General features: G+C 40.7%; 1 protein-coding gene across 5 annotated transcripts in view; it reads left to right on the forward strand.

The window, feature by feature from the left end:
- acsl1a (acyl-CoA synthetase long chain family member 1a) overlaps nucleotides 1-17,173 on the forward strand; it is a 175,459-nt gene that overhangs the window by 78,190 nt on the left and 80,096 nt on the right. For 3 of the 5 annotated variants that reach the window (XM_043705803.2, XM_043705794.2, XM_043705812.2), the window contains exon 2: nucleotides 2,523-2,739. The exons of 1 other annotated variant lie outside the window; for it this stretch is intronic. In XM_043705803.2, the coding sequence (XP_043561738.1) occupies nucleotides 2,523-2,739 (217 nt within the window). Of the gene's footprint in view, nucleotides 1-2,522; nucleotides 2,740-2,844; nucleotides 2,937-17,173 lie in introns of those variants that run through there. One more of the 5 variants, XM_087973471.1, reaches the window with a different exon arrangement.

Below are 17,173 nucleotides of genomic sequence, written 5' to 3' on the forward strand. Positions count from 1 at the left end.
ATCCAAAATTGCCCTGAGGAGGTTGGTGAACTACTTTCTTGAACTGCTGCAGTCCTTCCTTGGGATGTGGGGACACCTATTTCGATGTTAGGAATGATTCCCAGGATTATGATGCAGTGACAGTGAAGAACAGCAGCGATATGGTTCATAGCCAGGATGATATGTGACATGTGGATGTAATGATCCTAGCGTCTGCTGTCATTGTAGTTCTAAGTGCTAGAGGCCACTTCCACCTCGTAGATGAGAAACAAGGGAATGAGTTATTTTCCATAGAATTCCTAGCCCCTGACCCACTCTTGTAACCATGTTTTATATATATGTGTGGCTTGTTTGGTTCAGTTTCTGGTCAATGGTAATCACCAATATGTTGATAGTGGAAGACTTCAGTGATGGTGGTGCTATTGAATGTTAAGGGATTATGATTTGATTAGATTAGATTAGATTAGATTAGATTAGATTAGATTAGATCCTCTGCAGTGTGGAAACAGGCCCTTCAGTCCAACAAGTCCACACCGACCCTCCGAGGAGTAACCCACCCAGAACCATTTCCCTCTGACTAATGCACCTAACACGATGGGCAATTTAGCATGACTAATCCACCTGACCTGCACATCTTTGGATTGTGGGAGGAAACTGGAGCACTCTGAGGAAACCCACGTAGACGCTGGGAGAATGTGCAAACTCCACACAGACAGTCGCCCAAAGCTGGAATTGAACCCGGGTCCCTGGCGCTGTGAGGCAGCAGTGCTAATGGCACTGTGGCTCAGTAGTTAGATTCTTTCCTGTTGGTGATGGTTGTTGCCTGGAACTTCTCTGTCTCAAATGTTACTTGCCATTTATCAACCTGAGGTTAAGAGGTCAATCAAGGTATTATATTTTGTCATTTGTATGAATTTTAGCAAAGCATGTGACAAGAGCCAGTGTGGCAAGCTGGTCACAAAAGCGTATGCTCATGGGATTCAGTGATATAGAGGGGCTGGTGTTGGACTAGGGTAGACAAAGTTTAAAATATCACACAACACCGGGTTATAGTCCACAACAGATTTATTTGGAAGTACAAGCTTTCAGAGCACTGCTCCTTCATCAGGTAGCTAATGGAGTAGGATCATAGGACACAGAATTTGTAGCAAAAGATCATAATGTCATACAACTGAGGCGATAAATTGAACAAACTTAGATTGTTGTTAAATCTTTCATCTTTTAGAATGTATTGCAGGTTTTGATTCATTAATATGTAAATTCCCCGAACTTCTTTTAAGTCACATTCCTGAGGTAACTTAAGGTTTTATATAAAACAAAAATGATAGCTCAGACAATGCATTAAAGGTTTAAGATTAGAGTCTCTATGTATCTATATGACTGGTTCAAAAACTGCAACCCATTCTAAAAGGTGAAAGACTTAACAGCATTCTAAGTTTGTTCAATATATCACATTGGTTGTATGACACTATGATCTTTTGCTATAAATTCTGTGTCCTATGATCCTGCCCTGAAAGCTTGTACCTCCAAATAAACCTGTTGGACTATAACCTGGTGTTGTGTGATTTTTGACTTTGTCCATGGCAAAGTGTTCAAGGCAAAGCGAAAAGTTAAATCCAATGGTGACACAGAGACAAAAAAACAAAATGTGGGATGTTTTTGGGATTGGAGGAATGCTTCCAGTAGGTTTTTGCAAGATTCAGATTTTGGATTAGTGGTGCTGGAAGAGCACAGCAGTTCAGGCAGCATCCGACGAGCAGCAAAATTCAGTACAAGCTATCTTACTTTTTGTTGTTTATATCAATGATTTGGACTTGAATATTGGGGAATATGAAAAAAAAGGCTGTGTGGTTTATACAAAGCAATCTATAGACTGTGGGGGATGTCAATGTCAGGTGGGCAGAAACACAGTAAATGGATTTCTGATTAGAGAAAAGTGAGTAAAGTGAAATAATGCATTTGTGGGAGAATGCATTAACAAGAATTAAATGAAATCAAGAAATGCAGAGAGATTCTGGAGTGCACATTCATAGATCCCTGAAGTTGGCTGTAATGTGTGATTTTGGAAATAAAAACATAAAGTAAAGCAAACCCACAGATCTGGCAGGATTTATGAAACTCTGAAGAAGAATTCAGGGAAGAATTAATTGAAGTGTATAATATTAAGGATTCTAGATGGAGTACGTGGGAAGGTTATATTGCTGTTAGTTGAGGGGCGCTTAAGAAGACGTCGTGGATTTAGGGTAAGACATAGAAGTTTCGAGGGAGACCAGGGGTAGAATCTAGAATTAACTTTTTGAAAGGGTGGCAGAGGCAGCGATGTTCATAATATTTTAAAAAGTACTTAAAATGCACGAGAATTACTGCAGCCTAAAATGGTACACCATAAGGAGCTGGAAGGTGGGATTGGGTTGAATGTAGAGTTCATTGTAGAGTGATGTGGATATGACAGACTGAATTATGTCCACCCTTGCTGTGAATTTATTTATTGTCTGACTTCACAGTAACATGCTTAACGTCCGTTTTGCTTTTCACTGCCACAGAAGTGAATTTCCATTTGCAACGATGCAAGCAAGTGATCTGGTGACACACCTGCGCATACCAGAACTTTGGGAGGTCCGGCAGTTTGTTCGCTCTCTTCCACCATCGGCTCTAATAGGCATTGGCACCATTGCAGCCCTGATAGCATACTGGTATGCCACAAGACCTAAGCCACAGAAACCTCCGTGTGACCTGACCAAGCAGTCTGTTGAAGTGCAGGTATGGTTTGAAATATCATTACTTTTAGGAGTGTTGTAAAGTAATGAGGAAGTTTGCTTTGGAACAAATTCGGCGAATTGATGACTCTGATTCTTATTTGTCAGGGGAAGGTGCTTCCAAATTCTAAATCAAAAGCAAGATGCTGCAGACGCCGGAAGCCTGAAAAATAAACAGAAAATGCTGGAAACACTTAGCAGGTCAGTTCTGATGAAAGGTCAGCAATCTGAAACATAACACTGTTTCTCTCTGTCCGGATGCTACCAGACCTGCAGAGTGAGTCCAGCATTTGCTGTTTCCAAACATTGCTGATGTGGATTTGCAAACAGCTTGTGACTTCTTAAGAGGTGGACTGGAAATGCAAAATAAACTTGATTTCCTTTGCATTAAATCAAGTAGTGCAGTTGACGAAGATGATTCACATTTTAATTGTACTCGATCTTTTTTTTTCAAAAAAAGAATTGGGATGTTTTTCCCTCTGTAGTTACAGCATCTACACTGAGTTGTACAGAATCCTGTATCCTCACAAGCTGCAGATCCAATCATCCATTCTCTCCCACCTCTCTGCTGAGGGACCAACTTCATATTTTGCCCCTGATGCTGTGGTCTGATTTTAAAATCTGTCACCTTTTATATCTTTGAGCATTGAATGTTGTTCCATTCTTTTTACTATACAATCCTTATTATTTACCAACCAACCAAGTCCTGACACTAGTTTGTTCTTCACTGCCTCTTTGTGATCCACCACTGTTGCCTGACCTCATATGGTTGCAGTTCCATATTTCTTTTGATAACCTACATTGGTTCCTTGTTCCTGAAGACCCCCAATTTACAAAATTATCATCTTCGTGTTCAAATCACTTCATGGCCATGGTGGTAGGAGAAACATGGGAATAGGAGTTGGCCATTTAGCCTGCCGAGAATGCTGTTTGCACTCAATCACTGATAGTGCCAGAAATTGTCTCTCTATTCTTTGAGGTCCTTAATCCTCAGATACCTATCAAAATGGCTGAGCTTCCACAACCCTCTGCAGGAGAAAATTTCAAAGATTCACCATCCTCTAAGTGAAGAAAGTCCTCCTCATCTCACTTGTAACTGTCCTACCCATCGCTGTAAGATTATGTCCCCAGTTCTCGAGTCATAAACCAGGGGAAACATCTTTATTTAAATCCATCCTGCCATTCCTTATAGGAATTTCGAAAGTTTCAATGAGATCACCTAATTTTTCTAAAATTAAAGAAGTACGGATCCAGTTTCCTCAACCTCCCCTCATAAAATAATCCTGCCATCCCAGAGATTAACCTGGTTACCGACCCACAAACCTTGTATGGCAAGTATCCCCTTCCTTGGATTTGGATCTGCTCCCAGGAGGACCAGTTCCACCACAGAACACACCAGATGGCCTCCTTCTTTAGAGACCGTAATTTCCCTTCCCACGTGGTTAAAGATGCCCTCCAGCGCATCTCGTCTACATCCCGCACCTCCGCCCTCAGACCCCACCCCTCCAACTGTAACAAGGACAGAACGCCCCTGGTGCTCACCTTCTGCATCCACACCTCCTCCCTCACCTCTATCCAAGGCCCTAAAGGAGCCTTCCACATCCATTAAAGTTTTACTTGCATATCCACTAATATCATTTATTGTATACGTAGCTCCCGATGCAGTCTCCTTTACATTGGGGAGACTGGGCGCCTCCTAGCAGGGAGGGAACATCTCTGGGACACCCGCACCAATCAACCACATCGCCCCGTGGCCCAACATTTCAACTCCCCCTCCCAATCTGCCGAGGACATGGAGGTCCTGGGCCTCCTTCACCACCGCTCCCTCACCACCAGACGCCTGGAGGAAGAACGCCTCATCTTCCGCCTCGGAACACTTCAACCCCAGGGCATCAATGTGGACTTCAACAGTTTTCTCATTTCCCCTTCCCCCACCTCATCCTAGTTTCAAACTTCCAGCCCGCACTCTCCCCTTGACCTGTCCGGACTTGTCCTACCTGCCTAGCTCCTTTTCCACCCATCCACTCCACCCTCTCCTCCCTGACCTATCACCTTCATCTCCTACCCCACTCACCCATTGTACTCTATGCTACTCTATCCTCAGCCCCACCCTCCCCTAGCTTATCTCTTCACGCTTCAGGCTCACTGCCTTTATTCCTGATGAAGGGCTTTTGCCCGAAACGTCGATTTCAAAGCTCCTTGGATGCTGCCTGAACTGCTGTGCTCTTCCAGCACCACTAATCCAGAATATGGTCTCACCAAGGCTATATCTAATTGCAGCAAGACGTCTTTACTACGCAGTAGCAGCTCCCCCTCCTGCCCGCCCCCACCCCATATCCTCACCCACCCACAGGGGATATGTACCAAGACCTACTGTGGAAGCCCAAAACCACGGATAGTCGCAAACCCATTCATTTAAATGGAAAATGTACGTTCCAAGCAGCCCCTGGTCCCTGGTTCTGGAATGTTCCCTGTAATATGTTCAGGCCGTGGGTAACTGAAACCGCGGAAACCAGACCAGACCTACAGAAGTGGCAGTTGGCCTGTATATTCAACCATTTTACCTTCCTCATTGTTGGCTGCACCTGCATATATACCATTTTTCTAGTAGCTCAAGACCAAAGGCATCTGAATCCCTTTGAACACCTGCATTTCCCAACCTCTCATCATTTCAATATCCTGGCTTTGCTTTTTCTCTACAAAAGTGAATAACTTCAGATGTATTTACATTATAGTCTATTTGCCTTGTTCTAGCCCATTCACTACGACTATCCAAGTCCCTTTGAAGCTTTCTTGCATCATCCTCACAACTTGCTCCCACTTCAATTCAACTAATATGGAACTAATGCAATCTGCCCCATATACAAATCAAAGAGTATGAAAAATTGTGAATCTACCACTGACACTTGCTGTACCCATCTGTGACCATCCTGAGACGAATCTGCTAATCTCTGCTTGCTGTCTGTTAACCAATTCTCCATCCATATTAGTACATTAAACTCCACTTGAAATTTGTTTGTTAAGGTAGCACTGTATCAGAAGCCTTATGAAAATACAAATGCATCACGTGGGAAGATCTCCTTAACTGTGTTAAAAGTATCATCTGAAAACAATCTTCATGTTTGCCATAGATGATGTCCCTTTCATAAAACTCTTCCCATTCTTTTCTAAACATTGGTAATAGGTAAAAGGGAGTGAGTGGCCTAGTGATATTATTACGAGACTATTAATCCAGAGACCCAGGTAATATTCTGAGGTTCCTGGTTCAAATCTCGCCAGAGCACAAGGCAGTTTGCCATCCTTACCTGCTCTGGATTACGTGTGACTCCAGTTAATGATTCTTAATTGCCCTCTGAGCAATTGGAGATGTGCAACCCTAGCCAGTGACAACCATACCATGTGTATGAATATCAACCTATTCAGAGATGCTGTTACATTCATTTGGGTAGAACGGTGACGGAGTGGTTAGCGTTGCTGTCTCTCAGCGCCAGGGACCTGGGTTCAATTCCAGCATTTGGGCAACTGACTGTGTGGAGTTTGCACATTCTCCCTCTGTCTGTGTGGGGTTTCCTCTGGGTGCTTTGGTTTCGTCTCATAGTCTAAGGTTAGGTGGATTGGCCATACTAAGTTGCCCATTGTGTCTAGGGATGTGCAGGCTAGGAGGATTAGCCATGAGAAATGCAGGGTTACGGGGATAGGATAGGGGGATGGATCTGAGTGGGATGTTCTTCGGAGGGGCAGTGTGGATTTGATGCGCAAAATCACCTGCTTCCAAATTTCAGGGATTCTATGGTATGATTCATTCAGGTGGGACTTAAATCTGGGTCTTTTGGTCCGGAGTAAGGACATTACAATTGTACCACATGCGTGCTGTATGTCTCTGGATATAAACTCAGGAGGTAAATATACTCCACATGAGCTTACTTCATCTCATCCTGTCCTCTATATACATTACTCCCTTATGATTATCACATTTTCCTTTTAAAAAAAAATCTATTTGGGATGTAGGTTTAATCGCTGAGCTGGAAGGTTTGTTTTCAGACGTTTCGTCACCATATTAGGTAACATCATCGGTGAGCCTCCAGATGAAGTGCTGGTGGCATGGCCCGCTTTCTATTTGTGTTTAGGTTTCCTTGGGTTGGTGATGTCATTTCCTGTGGTGATGTCATTTTCTGTTCTTTTTCTCAGGGGTTGGTAAATGGGATCCAAGTCGATGTGTTTGTTGATGGAGTTCTGGTTGGAGTGCCATGCTTCTAGGAATTCTCGTGCATGTCCATTTACCAACCCCTGAGAAAAAGAACAGGAAATGACATCACCACAGGAAATAACATCACCAACAAGGAAACCTAAACACATAAACAGAAAGCAGACCATACCACCAGCTCTTCATCTGGAGGCTCTCTGATGATGTTACCTGGTATGGTAATGAAATGTCTGAAAATGAACCTTGCAGCTCAGCAAACAAGCCTACATCCAGAACCTCAACCTAAGCTACAAATCTTCTCAAAACTCACTAACATTCTATTTGGCTCAACTATTTGGCAAAGCCTTGAGAGGAACGAAGAAATGTCACACAGAAAAAGTACCAAGGCAGTAGTAAACTCAACCCTTTTTTATTTCAAGAAAGCCAGGTTATTTTGACTGCTTTTAATCTAAATGCATTTGATTTCGAGAAAGATATCCACAAGAAAGGCAATTCTTCTTAAATTAACCTTGTGTTCAACTGAGTGAGGGGTTGAATTAAGAAGGGGATCAAGTAGTCACTCCTTACCAACAACAATATTACGACTTGTGGTATCCTGTCTGAAATGGTAACCAGCTGGGGACTCTCCGCCTTGAACTGTTTAATACTTTCTCCAAATACGACTGCTCTAATTTTAATTCTTTCAGTTCCACAGTTTACAAATCCCTCAATTGCCTAGTATTTCTTGGAGATTTTCTGTATCTTATGTGAAGGTAGACACAAAGGAATTGCCTAGATTATCTCTAAATTAATAAAAACAAAAAGGTGCTGGAAATCAGAAATTGCTGGAAAAATTCAGCACATCTAACAGCATCTGTGGAGAGAAAGCCATGTTAACATTTTGGTTGTGGCTCAATGGTTAGCATTGCAGCCTCACAGCGCCAGATACCTGGGTTCGATTCCCGCCTCGGGTGACTGTCTGTCTGTGTGGAATTTGCACATTCTCCCCGTGTCTGCGTGGGTTTCCTCTGGTGCTCTGGTTTCCTCCCACAATCCAAAGATGTGCAGGTTAGGTGGATTGGCCATGCTAAATTGCCCATAGTGTTAGGTGCATTAGTCAGGGGAAATGTAGAGAAATAAGGGAATGGGTCTGGGTGCATTACTCTTCGGAGGGTCGGTGTGAACTTGCTGAACCGAATGGCCTGTTTCCACATTGTAGGGATTCTAAGTAATTCTAAGACCCTTCTTCAGATCTGATGAGTTTTTCCAGCAATTTCTGATTTTGTTGCCTAGCTTATCAGCTATTTCCTGTTCTTCACTATAGATTCAACTATTTCCAGGAATAAAATTATTAATTCTTTATAAGTTGGAAATCTGTTGTGAACTGTATCAATAGTGTCCAGTATGGTGACAATCTTCCATAAACCTAGTAAAGGTTAGAAATATTCTTAGTGTAAATTAAGCCAGTGATTGAAGAGTTTAAATGAACATATTCATGGCAGAGATTTGAATTGGAGAAAGTATCCCATAAGTGGTACATGCAGAGTCACTGAACAGAATTATGCTAGACGGTGCCAATTATGTGAAATGAAGTTTTAATTGGTTATGTAGTTACATAGTGTTCTTGCAACAAATTTGTTTTGTGATTCAGAATAAAGTTTGAAATGCTTCTCCACCTTTTTTTTTGTATGGGCTGAATACTCTTTTATGTATAAGCAGTCACCATACAGATAAATAATCCAAATGATTGTATTTTCTACACTTATAGTAGAGAAGTAACCCTGTCATGGTTACTTCCAATTTTGGTGTACTCTTCAATTTAAGAAAAGTTTTTTTTACTACTTGTTTCTCAATCTCTGTCAGTGCAGGATCACTATGACATTACAAGCATTACTTTGAATGGGAGTCCTGAAGAGGATAAGTTTCTTTCTAAATGACATAATTTGTTGTCCTCCTGTTCTTATATATCTCAAAACTGCCAAAACTAGCTAAATGTTTGTCAAATGTGATCATGAAAACAAGACAAGAGACAAATTTCAAGCATTTTTGTTTCAGCAAACTCTTAAACATGCTGCCAACTAAACTGTACTTTGGCAAAGGAACCTGAGGGGCGACCTTTTCACACACAGGGTGGTTCGGATGTGGAATGAGCTGCCAGAGGAAGTGATAGATGCAGCCATACTTGCAACATTTAAAAGACAGTTGGGCAGGTGCATGAGAAGGAAGGATTTAGAGGGATATTGGCCAAACAAGACAAATGCGACTATTAGTTCCGGAAACTTGATTGACATGGACCAGTTGGAGAAAGGCCTGTTTCCATGCTGTATGACATCATCCTTCTTTGGGCTATTCACATTGAACCAGTTTAACATTAATTTAAAGAAAATGAAATCTTTAATCAAGTAAGATTAAAGGAAAGCCTAATGTAGTATATATATTTGACATTTCCATTACAAATATAGCTCAGTTGATCCAACTAATGTTTATGCTGCATGTTCACCTCCTCCACTCCCTTCAAATAAGCTTATCATCAATAGTTGTCCATTGTTTACTCCCTTGTGAAATTATCTAACCTTCCCCTTGCATGAATTATGAATTGAATGGAATGATTAAAACTGTTGAGGAGCACCCAGTTACGTCTACTCTCTAGATAACAGCAACAAATTTCACAGTGTGGATCATCAAGTGAAACTCAAAAATAAGAACAGGAATGGGCCATTGAATCCTTTGAACCAGCTTCTCTCAACTTCGGATGTTTAACAGAAACAGCAGTTTTCTTAGTTTTGAATTCTTGTTTTATTAAGGTAGTGATGCCTGTTTGAAGGCATTTTTCAAGCTTATATCAGAATAGGAAAGTATGCCATGATCAGAGTTGCCTTTGTAAGTAATTATTTATCTGCTCTAAAGCAAAGTAAGCTCAGCTTATCAAAGTGCATTGAACGTACGGCATCAGAAAATCAGCAGTGATGTTAATGTTCCACTTGAGCCTACTTCATCTCATCCTGTTCTTTTATTCATTTCTTTCCCTGTGTATACCCACCTTCCCTTTAACAACATCTTTGCTATTTGGCTCAACTAACAAGTTCCTCACCACAATTAAGGACGTTTATTGTGAGTTAAGTTTTGAATTTAGCATTAGTTCCTACCTAACATTGCATACAGCCTTGCAGCTTTTGGAATCATTTTGCAGTCAATCAAGATACACTAACATTATCCTTAGTTTCGTTGTAGAGTGTCTGCTTTAAGGCGAACAGTTCTGAGTGGTCTGATGTGAAGGAAACATCATCTCAGTGCAGTGGGGAGGAGCTGGGGCTCCGTGCACTGAGGAGGAACTGGAAGCATCAAATGGATTGGCTGCAGCAAACTAGCTGAGATGGGGTGATTTGCTTTTTAAATATCTCTTCCTTAGGATTGTCAACATGTTGTTTATCATAAGTGCATCTTGTGTCTTGCTGTGAAATACCAATGTTCAATGCTGAATTAAGCTCAGTTTTTAAAAAAATAAACAAAGCAATCAACTTGCAAGTAGCAATGTCTCTAAAGAAGGTCACTGAGAAGGGTTAGCATGCACTTCAATAGTAAATGTGAAAATCAATCTTTCTAGGATGTGTGGACTATTGATTTTGTAATCAATGAAAGGTATCCAGCTATTTGAGGAATGTAAGACATTATGTTTCCTGATTCTTTATGATTCTTGAAGTATGTCTTGAACTAGTTTGGTGTTGAATCATAGGTGTGTGGCGCTTCTAGCCAGAGCTCTTCTAAATATTTGGATTTTCACAAAAACTTGTCAGTGGAGAAACCTATTTAACATTACATTTCTCTTAACGTTTTATAAAGTTGTGATATATGCCAGTTTTGGCTATGAATAGTACAGGTACACAATCCTTTATCCCAAATCTGAAAAGCTCTGAAATCCGAAATTGTTTTTCGTTAAGTGTGGTGCGCCATTTTGGCGAGCAAATAGGTGACCCAACTCCAGGCCCACTCAGATGTGACATGATGGCATGGCTCAGCACTGACAGGTGTCAATTGTGTCTCAGCACTTGTACTATTCACACATATGTCTGCTGTTAAGTAATTTTTAAAATTTTCACCCTATTTATTTATTCCTAAATCCAAAAAATTACAAATTCTGGAAAACAACTGGCCCCAAGAATTTTGGATAAAGGATTGTGTACCTGTATTTCTGATCTCCATGAACTTTGTTGGTTAGAAAGCTCAAGTTTCCTTAAGCAGACAAAATGTCACCAATTACATGTAAAGCTAAACTAATCCACAATTGGCTAATTACCTAATGCATATAGAATTTAATTTTAGTTTAATACAAATAATCATCGTAAGGTGGATAATAAAATGTGTTTCTAAGAGCTTGGATTGAAATTTTATCCAATGGAAATTCAGGCTGTTGGTAATTAAGATTATGAATCAAATAACAATATGGGCAAACCTGTTAATTTAGTGCTGCAAACTCACCACAGATCATTCTTATTGTGGGACTGCAATTCAAGTAGCTTACAAACGCCCACACCCTAGGGTTGAATTCCAGCCTTTAATTTTATTTTTCAGTCCTTCTCCACCTGAATAAGCTTTGTTTATTTTTGTATGGAATCTGCTGTTTCACTTTTGCAAACTGAAATCTAAGTCTCCATAGTTACACTTAATGGAGAATATGAAGGACACAGTATTACAAAGGCAGGCAGAAGGCTATAGTTATGGAAGGAGTCTGTGTGAATAGAATGAGATTCTTAAAGCTGTGTTTCTTTGTAGAAAATGGTTGGTGTGTGACAACTGGAGAGCCGGTTACTGCTCTGTATGATGATATATAATTTGTTTACGATCCAGGGAGTTACTGCTGTAATGTGGCAGAGTTCATAGTCTAGACATTGAAACTGCCAGAGTAAACTGAGCACGACTGACTCCTGCATCTGAACAAGTAGGCCTAAGGATCACCTTGTTTACGAGATTTTTAGGCCTTGTTTACGAGATTTTTAGATTTTTCTTTAGATTCGATTTCCCTACAGTGTGGAAACAGGCCCTTCAGCCCAACAGGTCCACACCGACCCTCCGAAGAGTAATCCACCCAGACCCATTTCCCGCTGACCAATGTACCTAACACTATGGGCAATTTTGCATGGTCAATTCACCTGACCTGCACATCTTTGGACTGTGGGAGAAAACTGAAGCACCTTCTGTGCTAGCAAAGAATCTTTGAATTTAAGTAGATTGTTTAGGAAAAACCGTATGTAATCAGAGTTGAAGTCGCATTGACTGGTCTTACGGTGATGAATAGGCAGGAAGGGCTGGGGTTTGGAGCTCATCAAAAGGCAGAGGAGCAGAAGTCGGTCATTCAGTCCATTGAATCTGCTCTGCCTTTCATTGAAATTATGGCTGGTCGGGTAATTCTCAATTCTACTTTTTTGCCTTTTCCCCGTAACCTTGATTCCCTTACTGATTAAAAATCTGTCTAGAATATACTTGAATATACTTAATGACCCAGGCACAACAGTCTTCTGTGGACCTCATGGCCTCTTAAAGGAAGTGCAGCAGAGATAGTGGATCAATTAGTTATAATATTCTGAAATTCCCTAGATATGAATAGGAAGGGTTTGGAGGGATATCGGCATGGACGGGTTGGACCGAAGGGTCTGTTTCCATGCTGTACGTCTCTATGACTCTCTGTGGAAAAGTTCCAGTGGTTTGGAGAAATGCTAATATTGATGCCATGATTTAGAGATGCCGGTTTTGGACTGGGGTGTACAAAGTTAAAAATCTCACAACACCAGGTGATAGTCTAATAGGTTTATTTGGAAGCACTAGCTTTCAGAGCACTGTTCCTTCATCAGGTAGTTGAAGAAGCAGCACTCCAAAATCTAGTGCTTCCGAATAAACCTGTTGTTGTGTGATTTTTACCTTTGCCAATGTAGCAGCCTTATTCAAAAAGGGAGGGAACTATAAAGGAGGAGTATGCAGACCAATTAGTTTAACATTTGTTGTTGGGCAATTGCTAGAATCCATTAATAAGCATGTAATTCAGGACACTTCATAGAATCATAAAATCGTACAGTGTGGAAATAGGCCATTTGGCCCATCAAGTCCATACTGACTCTCTGAAGAGTATCCCACCCAGATCCACTTCCTACTCTATACCTGTAATAGAGGACTGAGAGGAAACCAGAACACACAGACAAGGGAAAAATGTGCAAACTTCATATTGACATTCAAAATGCAAACCATCAGAGTCAGCCTGGTTTTATGAGAGATAAGACACGTTTGACTAATTTGTTAGACTTCTTCAAAGATATAACAAGCAAAATGGATCCTGCAGTTGGATTATATCTGGACTTCCAGAAGGTATTTGGTAAGCTACCACATAAAAGGCTAATAATACACAAGGTAAGATCACATGGGGTTAAACAAACATCAAGTTGGGGTAATTAGATTGGATAGAATTGATTAACCAGTAGAAATCAGAAAGTTGGGCTAAATGGGTCTTTTGCTGATTGGAATGATGTAACTAATGGGGTGGTACAGGATTTGGCTCTTGGGGTCCCAACTATTTACAATCTATATTAATGGTTTGGATGCAGGGATAGATAGTCAAATTTGTAAATGATACTAAAATAAGTGGGAAAAGAAGTCTCAATAAGGAATTAGGAAATCTACAAGTGGTCATGGCAGATAAAGTTTGACATGGATCACTGAGGTTATGCATTTCGGCTGGAAGAATAGAAAGGTGAGAAGGTTCAGAACACAGAGGAAACCCACACGGACAAGGGAAATATGTGCAAACCGCATACAGACGGTCAAAATGCAAACCATCAGAGTCGGCCTGCTTTTATGAGTGGTAGGTCATGTTTGACTAATTTGCTAAGAGTTCTTCAAAGATATAACAAGCAAGATGGATCCTGTGGATGGTTCGGTACACAGGAATCTGAGATCAGAGCATCCTTGTGCATGAGTCACAGAAAAAACCAGTACAGTAAATAATAAGGAAGGCAATTGCAATTTTGGCATTTATTGCTAAAGGAGTAGAGTATAAATAGGAAGTGATGTTGCAACTATAAAAGGCATTAGTGAGACCACATTTGGAGTATTGCATAAAACTTTGGTCCCCTTACTTGAGGAAGGAAGTAATTGCATTGGAGGCAGATCAAAGGAATCACTAGATTGATTCCAGAGGTGACATGTTTGTCTTATGAAGTAAGATTCAACAGTTTAGGCCTATATTTTCTGGAGTTTAAATGAATGAGAGGAGTCCAATTGATCTATGTATGATGCTAAAGTGGATTGACAAAGTAGACAGCATGTAGAAAGAGAGGTGATAATTTTAGGATAAGGTGTAGCAGATTTAAAATTAAGATGAGAAATTACTTCTCAAGGATCATGAATTCACTACCCTAGTGTGTGGTGGATGCTGGGACATTGTGTAAATTTGAGGAGGTGTTTGACAGATTTTTAATTTGGAATGGATGAAAGGGTTAAAGAGAATGGGCAGGTAGTTGGAGTTGAGGCCAAGTTGAGATCAGCCATGATTGTACTGAATGCTAGAGCAGGCACGAGGGACTGAACTGCCTCTTCCTGTTCGATTATTATGTAAAGAATTCCACAGATTTACAACCCTCTGAGAAGAAACAAATTCCCTTTTGTCTTTGTTTTAAATGTGCAGCCCCTTATTCTGAGATGATGCCCTCTGGTCCTAGAATCTCCCACAGCAGCCTTTCTGCACCTATCCTGTCAAGTCCTCTAATTACCTTCTAATTCAGTGGCTTACCATGCTTTTTAGAACACATTTAGGAGTTAAACTGATATGCAGGTAAGGATGGTAGGGATTTCCTACCCTGAAGGACGTTAGTGAACTTTTTTAAAAAAATAACAATCATGGTGACTGTTAATGGTGCTATCATTCGATTATAGAGTTTATTTATTAAACTTTTGAAATTCCACCAGCTGCTGTGATGAGATTTGAATCTGTGCTTCCAGCTCAGCCTCTGGATTCCTAGTTCACTGATATTACCACCTCTACCATCTCCAGCTTTCAGCCGTAAAACATAATGGAGAGCCTGAGAAAAGATTATCTTGCTGAGATGGGTAAAAATGATTTCTTTTAAAATCTCCTCTTAGGTTTTCCTGAGGAAGACATAGGAGGCAAATATTTTTACACAGAGGGTGGTTAGAGTGTGGAATGAACTTGCTGAGGATGTGGTGGAAACAGGTACAATTACAATGTTTAGAAAACACTTGGATGGATAGATGAATAGGAAAGATTTGGAGGGAGATGGGCCAGGAGCAGGCAGTTCAGACTAGTTTAGTTTGGGATTATGTTCGGCATAGACTGGTTGCACCAAATGGTCTGCTTCCATACTAAATGACTCTGTCTATCTTTTAAACTTTCAGAGGCTCCTTTTAGTTTTCTTTTCATTAACTCCTTTGTTAGGTGTTGGTGTAGCATTATCTTCTGAATTTTTAAATATCATTCAAGACATGTAGGTGTTGCTGGTTGGTGCAGTATGTATTGCTCATCCTTAGTTGCCTTGGAGAAGGTGATGGTGAGTTGTCTTTGTGGCAAATGGGGATTTGGACACTCACTGAAGCAAATTGGAAGACTCCTCAATGGTCATCACCATTCCTTTAAACCACAGTATCTGGAGTGGCATGAGCTTACAGGCATAAATTAATTAAAAAATGCTTCTCTAAAAAAACCTAATACACCGGAACACAACGCGTCACCATAAATCTGCTTTCCGCAGACTGGTAAGGTCACAGCTTAAATAGATGGATGTTTCTCTGTAACACAGTATGAAAGAGGCTTTGAGATGTGAAAGCACATAAGTTTAAATCTTTTATGAAATAAAACAATTCAGTGTAAAATTCCATAGTAATGTTTACACATTGCACTACCTTGGCCCTTTTCCCCCATTCTCCCTTTCCCCCTCTCTTTCCCCACGACCCCCACAACCTCTGTTGATTTTCAAGACTTACTACACCTCTTGTCTTTCCGGCCCCAGCATATTCGACCACTGGTACTGGGAATGTTCTGAGGTCTGTAGTGTTGTGCTGGTTGTGGTAGCCCCTTTCCATGAACAGCTTTTAGCTGCTTTGAGCTAGCCTCTCAGCTTGATGTAGAAGAAGGAGCTCAATACTCAACCTTGTTACACTTGAAAGATTTTGAAAAAGTAAGTGGAGATTTGTTTAGAAACAATTGCAAGAAATAATTCTGTGGTTACAAGATGTATATTTGGCAACACTTCATTGAGTCAGCTTGTGATATTGATGCTGAAAGGTTTGTCAAATAAAGCCTAAATGCTTCAAGTTTCAAGTGCTTTTTTTTTTAATTTTGAAAGCATTTTCACCTTTAATATTAAATGAATGGGGCACATTGTTGCAGTTCACATTTTAGATTTTGTTTTATGTGACCTTGGAGGTGTGCTGATTTATTTTAAATTTGTTCATGGAATATCGGCTCCCTGTTTGAGCCACTGCAAGTGCTGGTGCTGTGGGGACCGATAGAGTTATCAGGGAGGGAGTTTAATGATTATGACCCGGTAACTAAGAAGAAACAGTGAAATAGTACCAAGACCCTCTCCTTGCAGATGGTAGTGGCTATGGGTTTGGAAAATGCTGTCAGAGGGCTTTGGTAATCTTCTGCATTGCATCTTGTGGATGGCGCAGACTACTGCTATTGAGTGTCGGTGGTGGAGGGAGTGGATGCCTGTAGATGTGGCACCAATCAAGCCAGCTGTTTTGTCCTGGATCCTGGATGATGTCAAGCTTCTTGAGTGTTGTTGGAACTGTACCCATGGAGGCAAGAGGAAAGTATTCCATCACACTCCTGACCTGTGCCAATTTGTCCAATGGGCTGGATTGGACTCAAAGATACATCTTAGAAGCCAGTTCTAGAGCTGCATCCAACATTCTGTTGGTCAGGTTAGAGAAGTCGGTTGTTTGTTTCTGAGCCACAAGAACCCTTCCCATTTGCCTGTTATTTTATGCAAAGAAAAATTTTCTTCAAGAATTATTTGCAGCTGCTTTGAGATGTTTGTAATGTTTCTTGGTATGAATGAATGAGTTGGCTTTATTCAGTCATTGTTGTCACTGGACTGTAGAATTGCCAGCAATTGACTTCATCCTGTGCAGTACAATATGATCATTTCCAGTTAGCCTGTGTCTGTGCCAGCTGTCTCACAGGGATATTTAATTAGTTCAACTCCTCCACTCCTTCCTCTATAGCCTTTTAAATATCTAATTTGAAAAT

Source organism: Chiloscyllium plagiosum, unplaced genomic scaffold (genome assembly GCF_037043375.1).
Source record: "Chiloscyllium plagiosum isolate Xiang-an unplaced genomic scaffold, Cpla_swu_hap1 HiC_scaffold_2, whole genome shotgun sequence".
NCBI classification, from domain to species: domain Eukaryota; kingdom Metazoa; phylum Chordata; class Chondrichthyes; order Orectolobiformes; family Hemiscylliidae; genus Chiloscyllium; species Chiloscyllium plagiosum.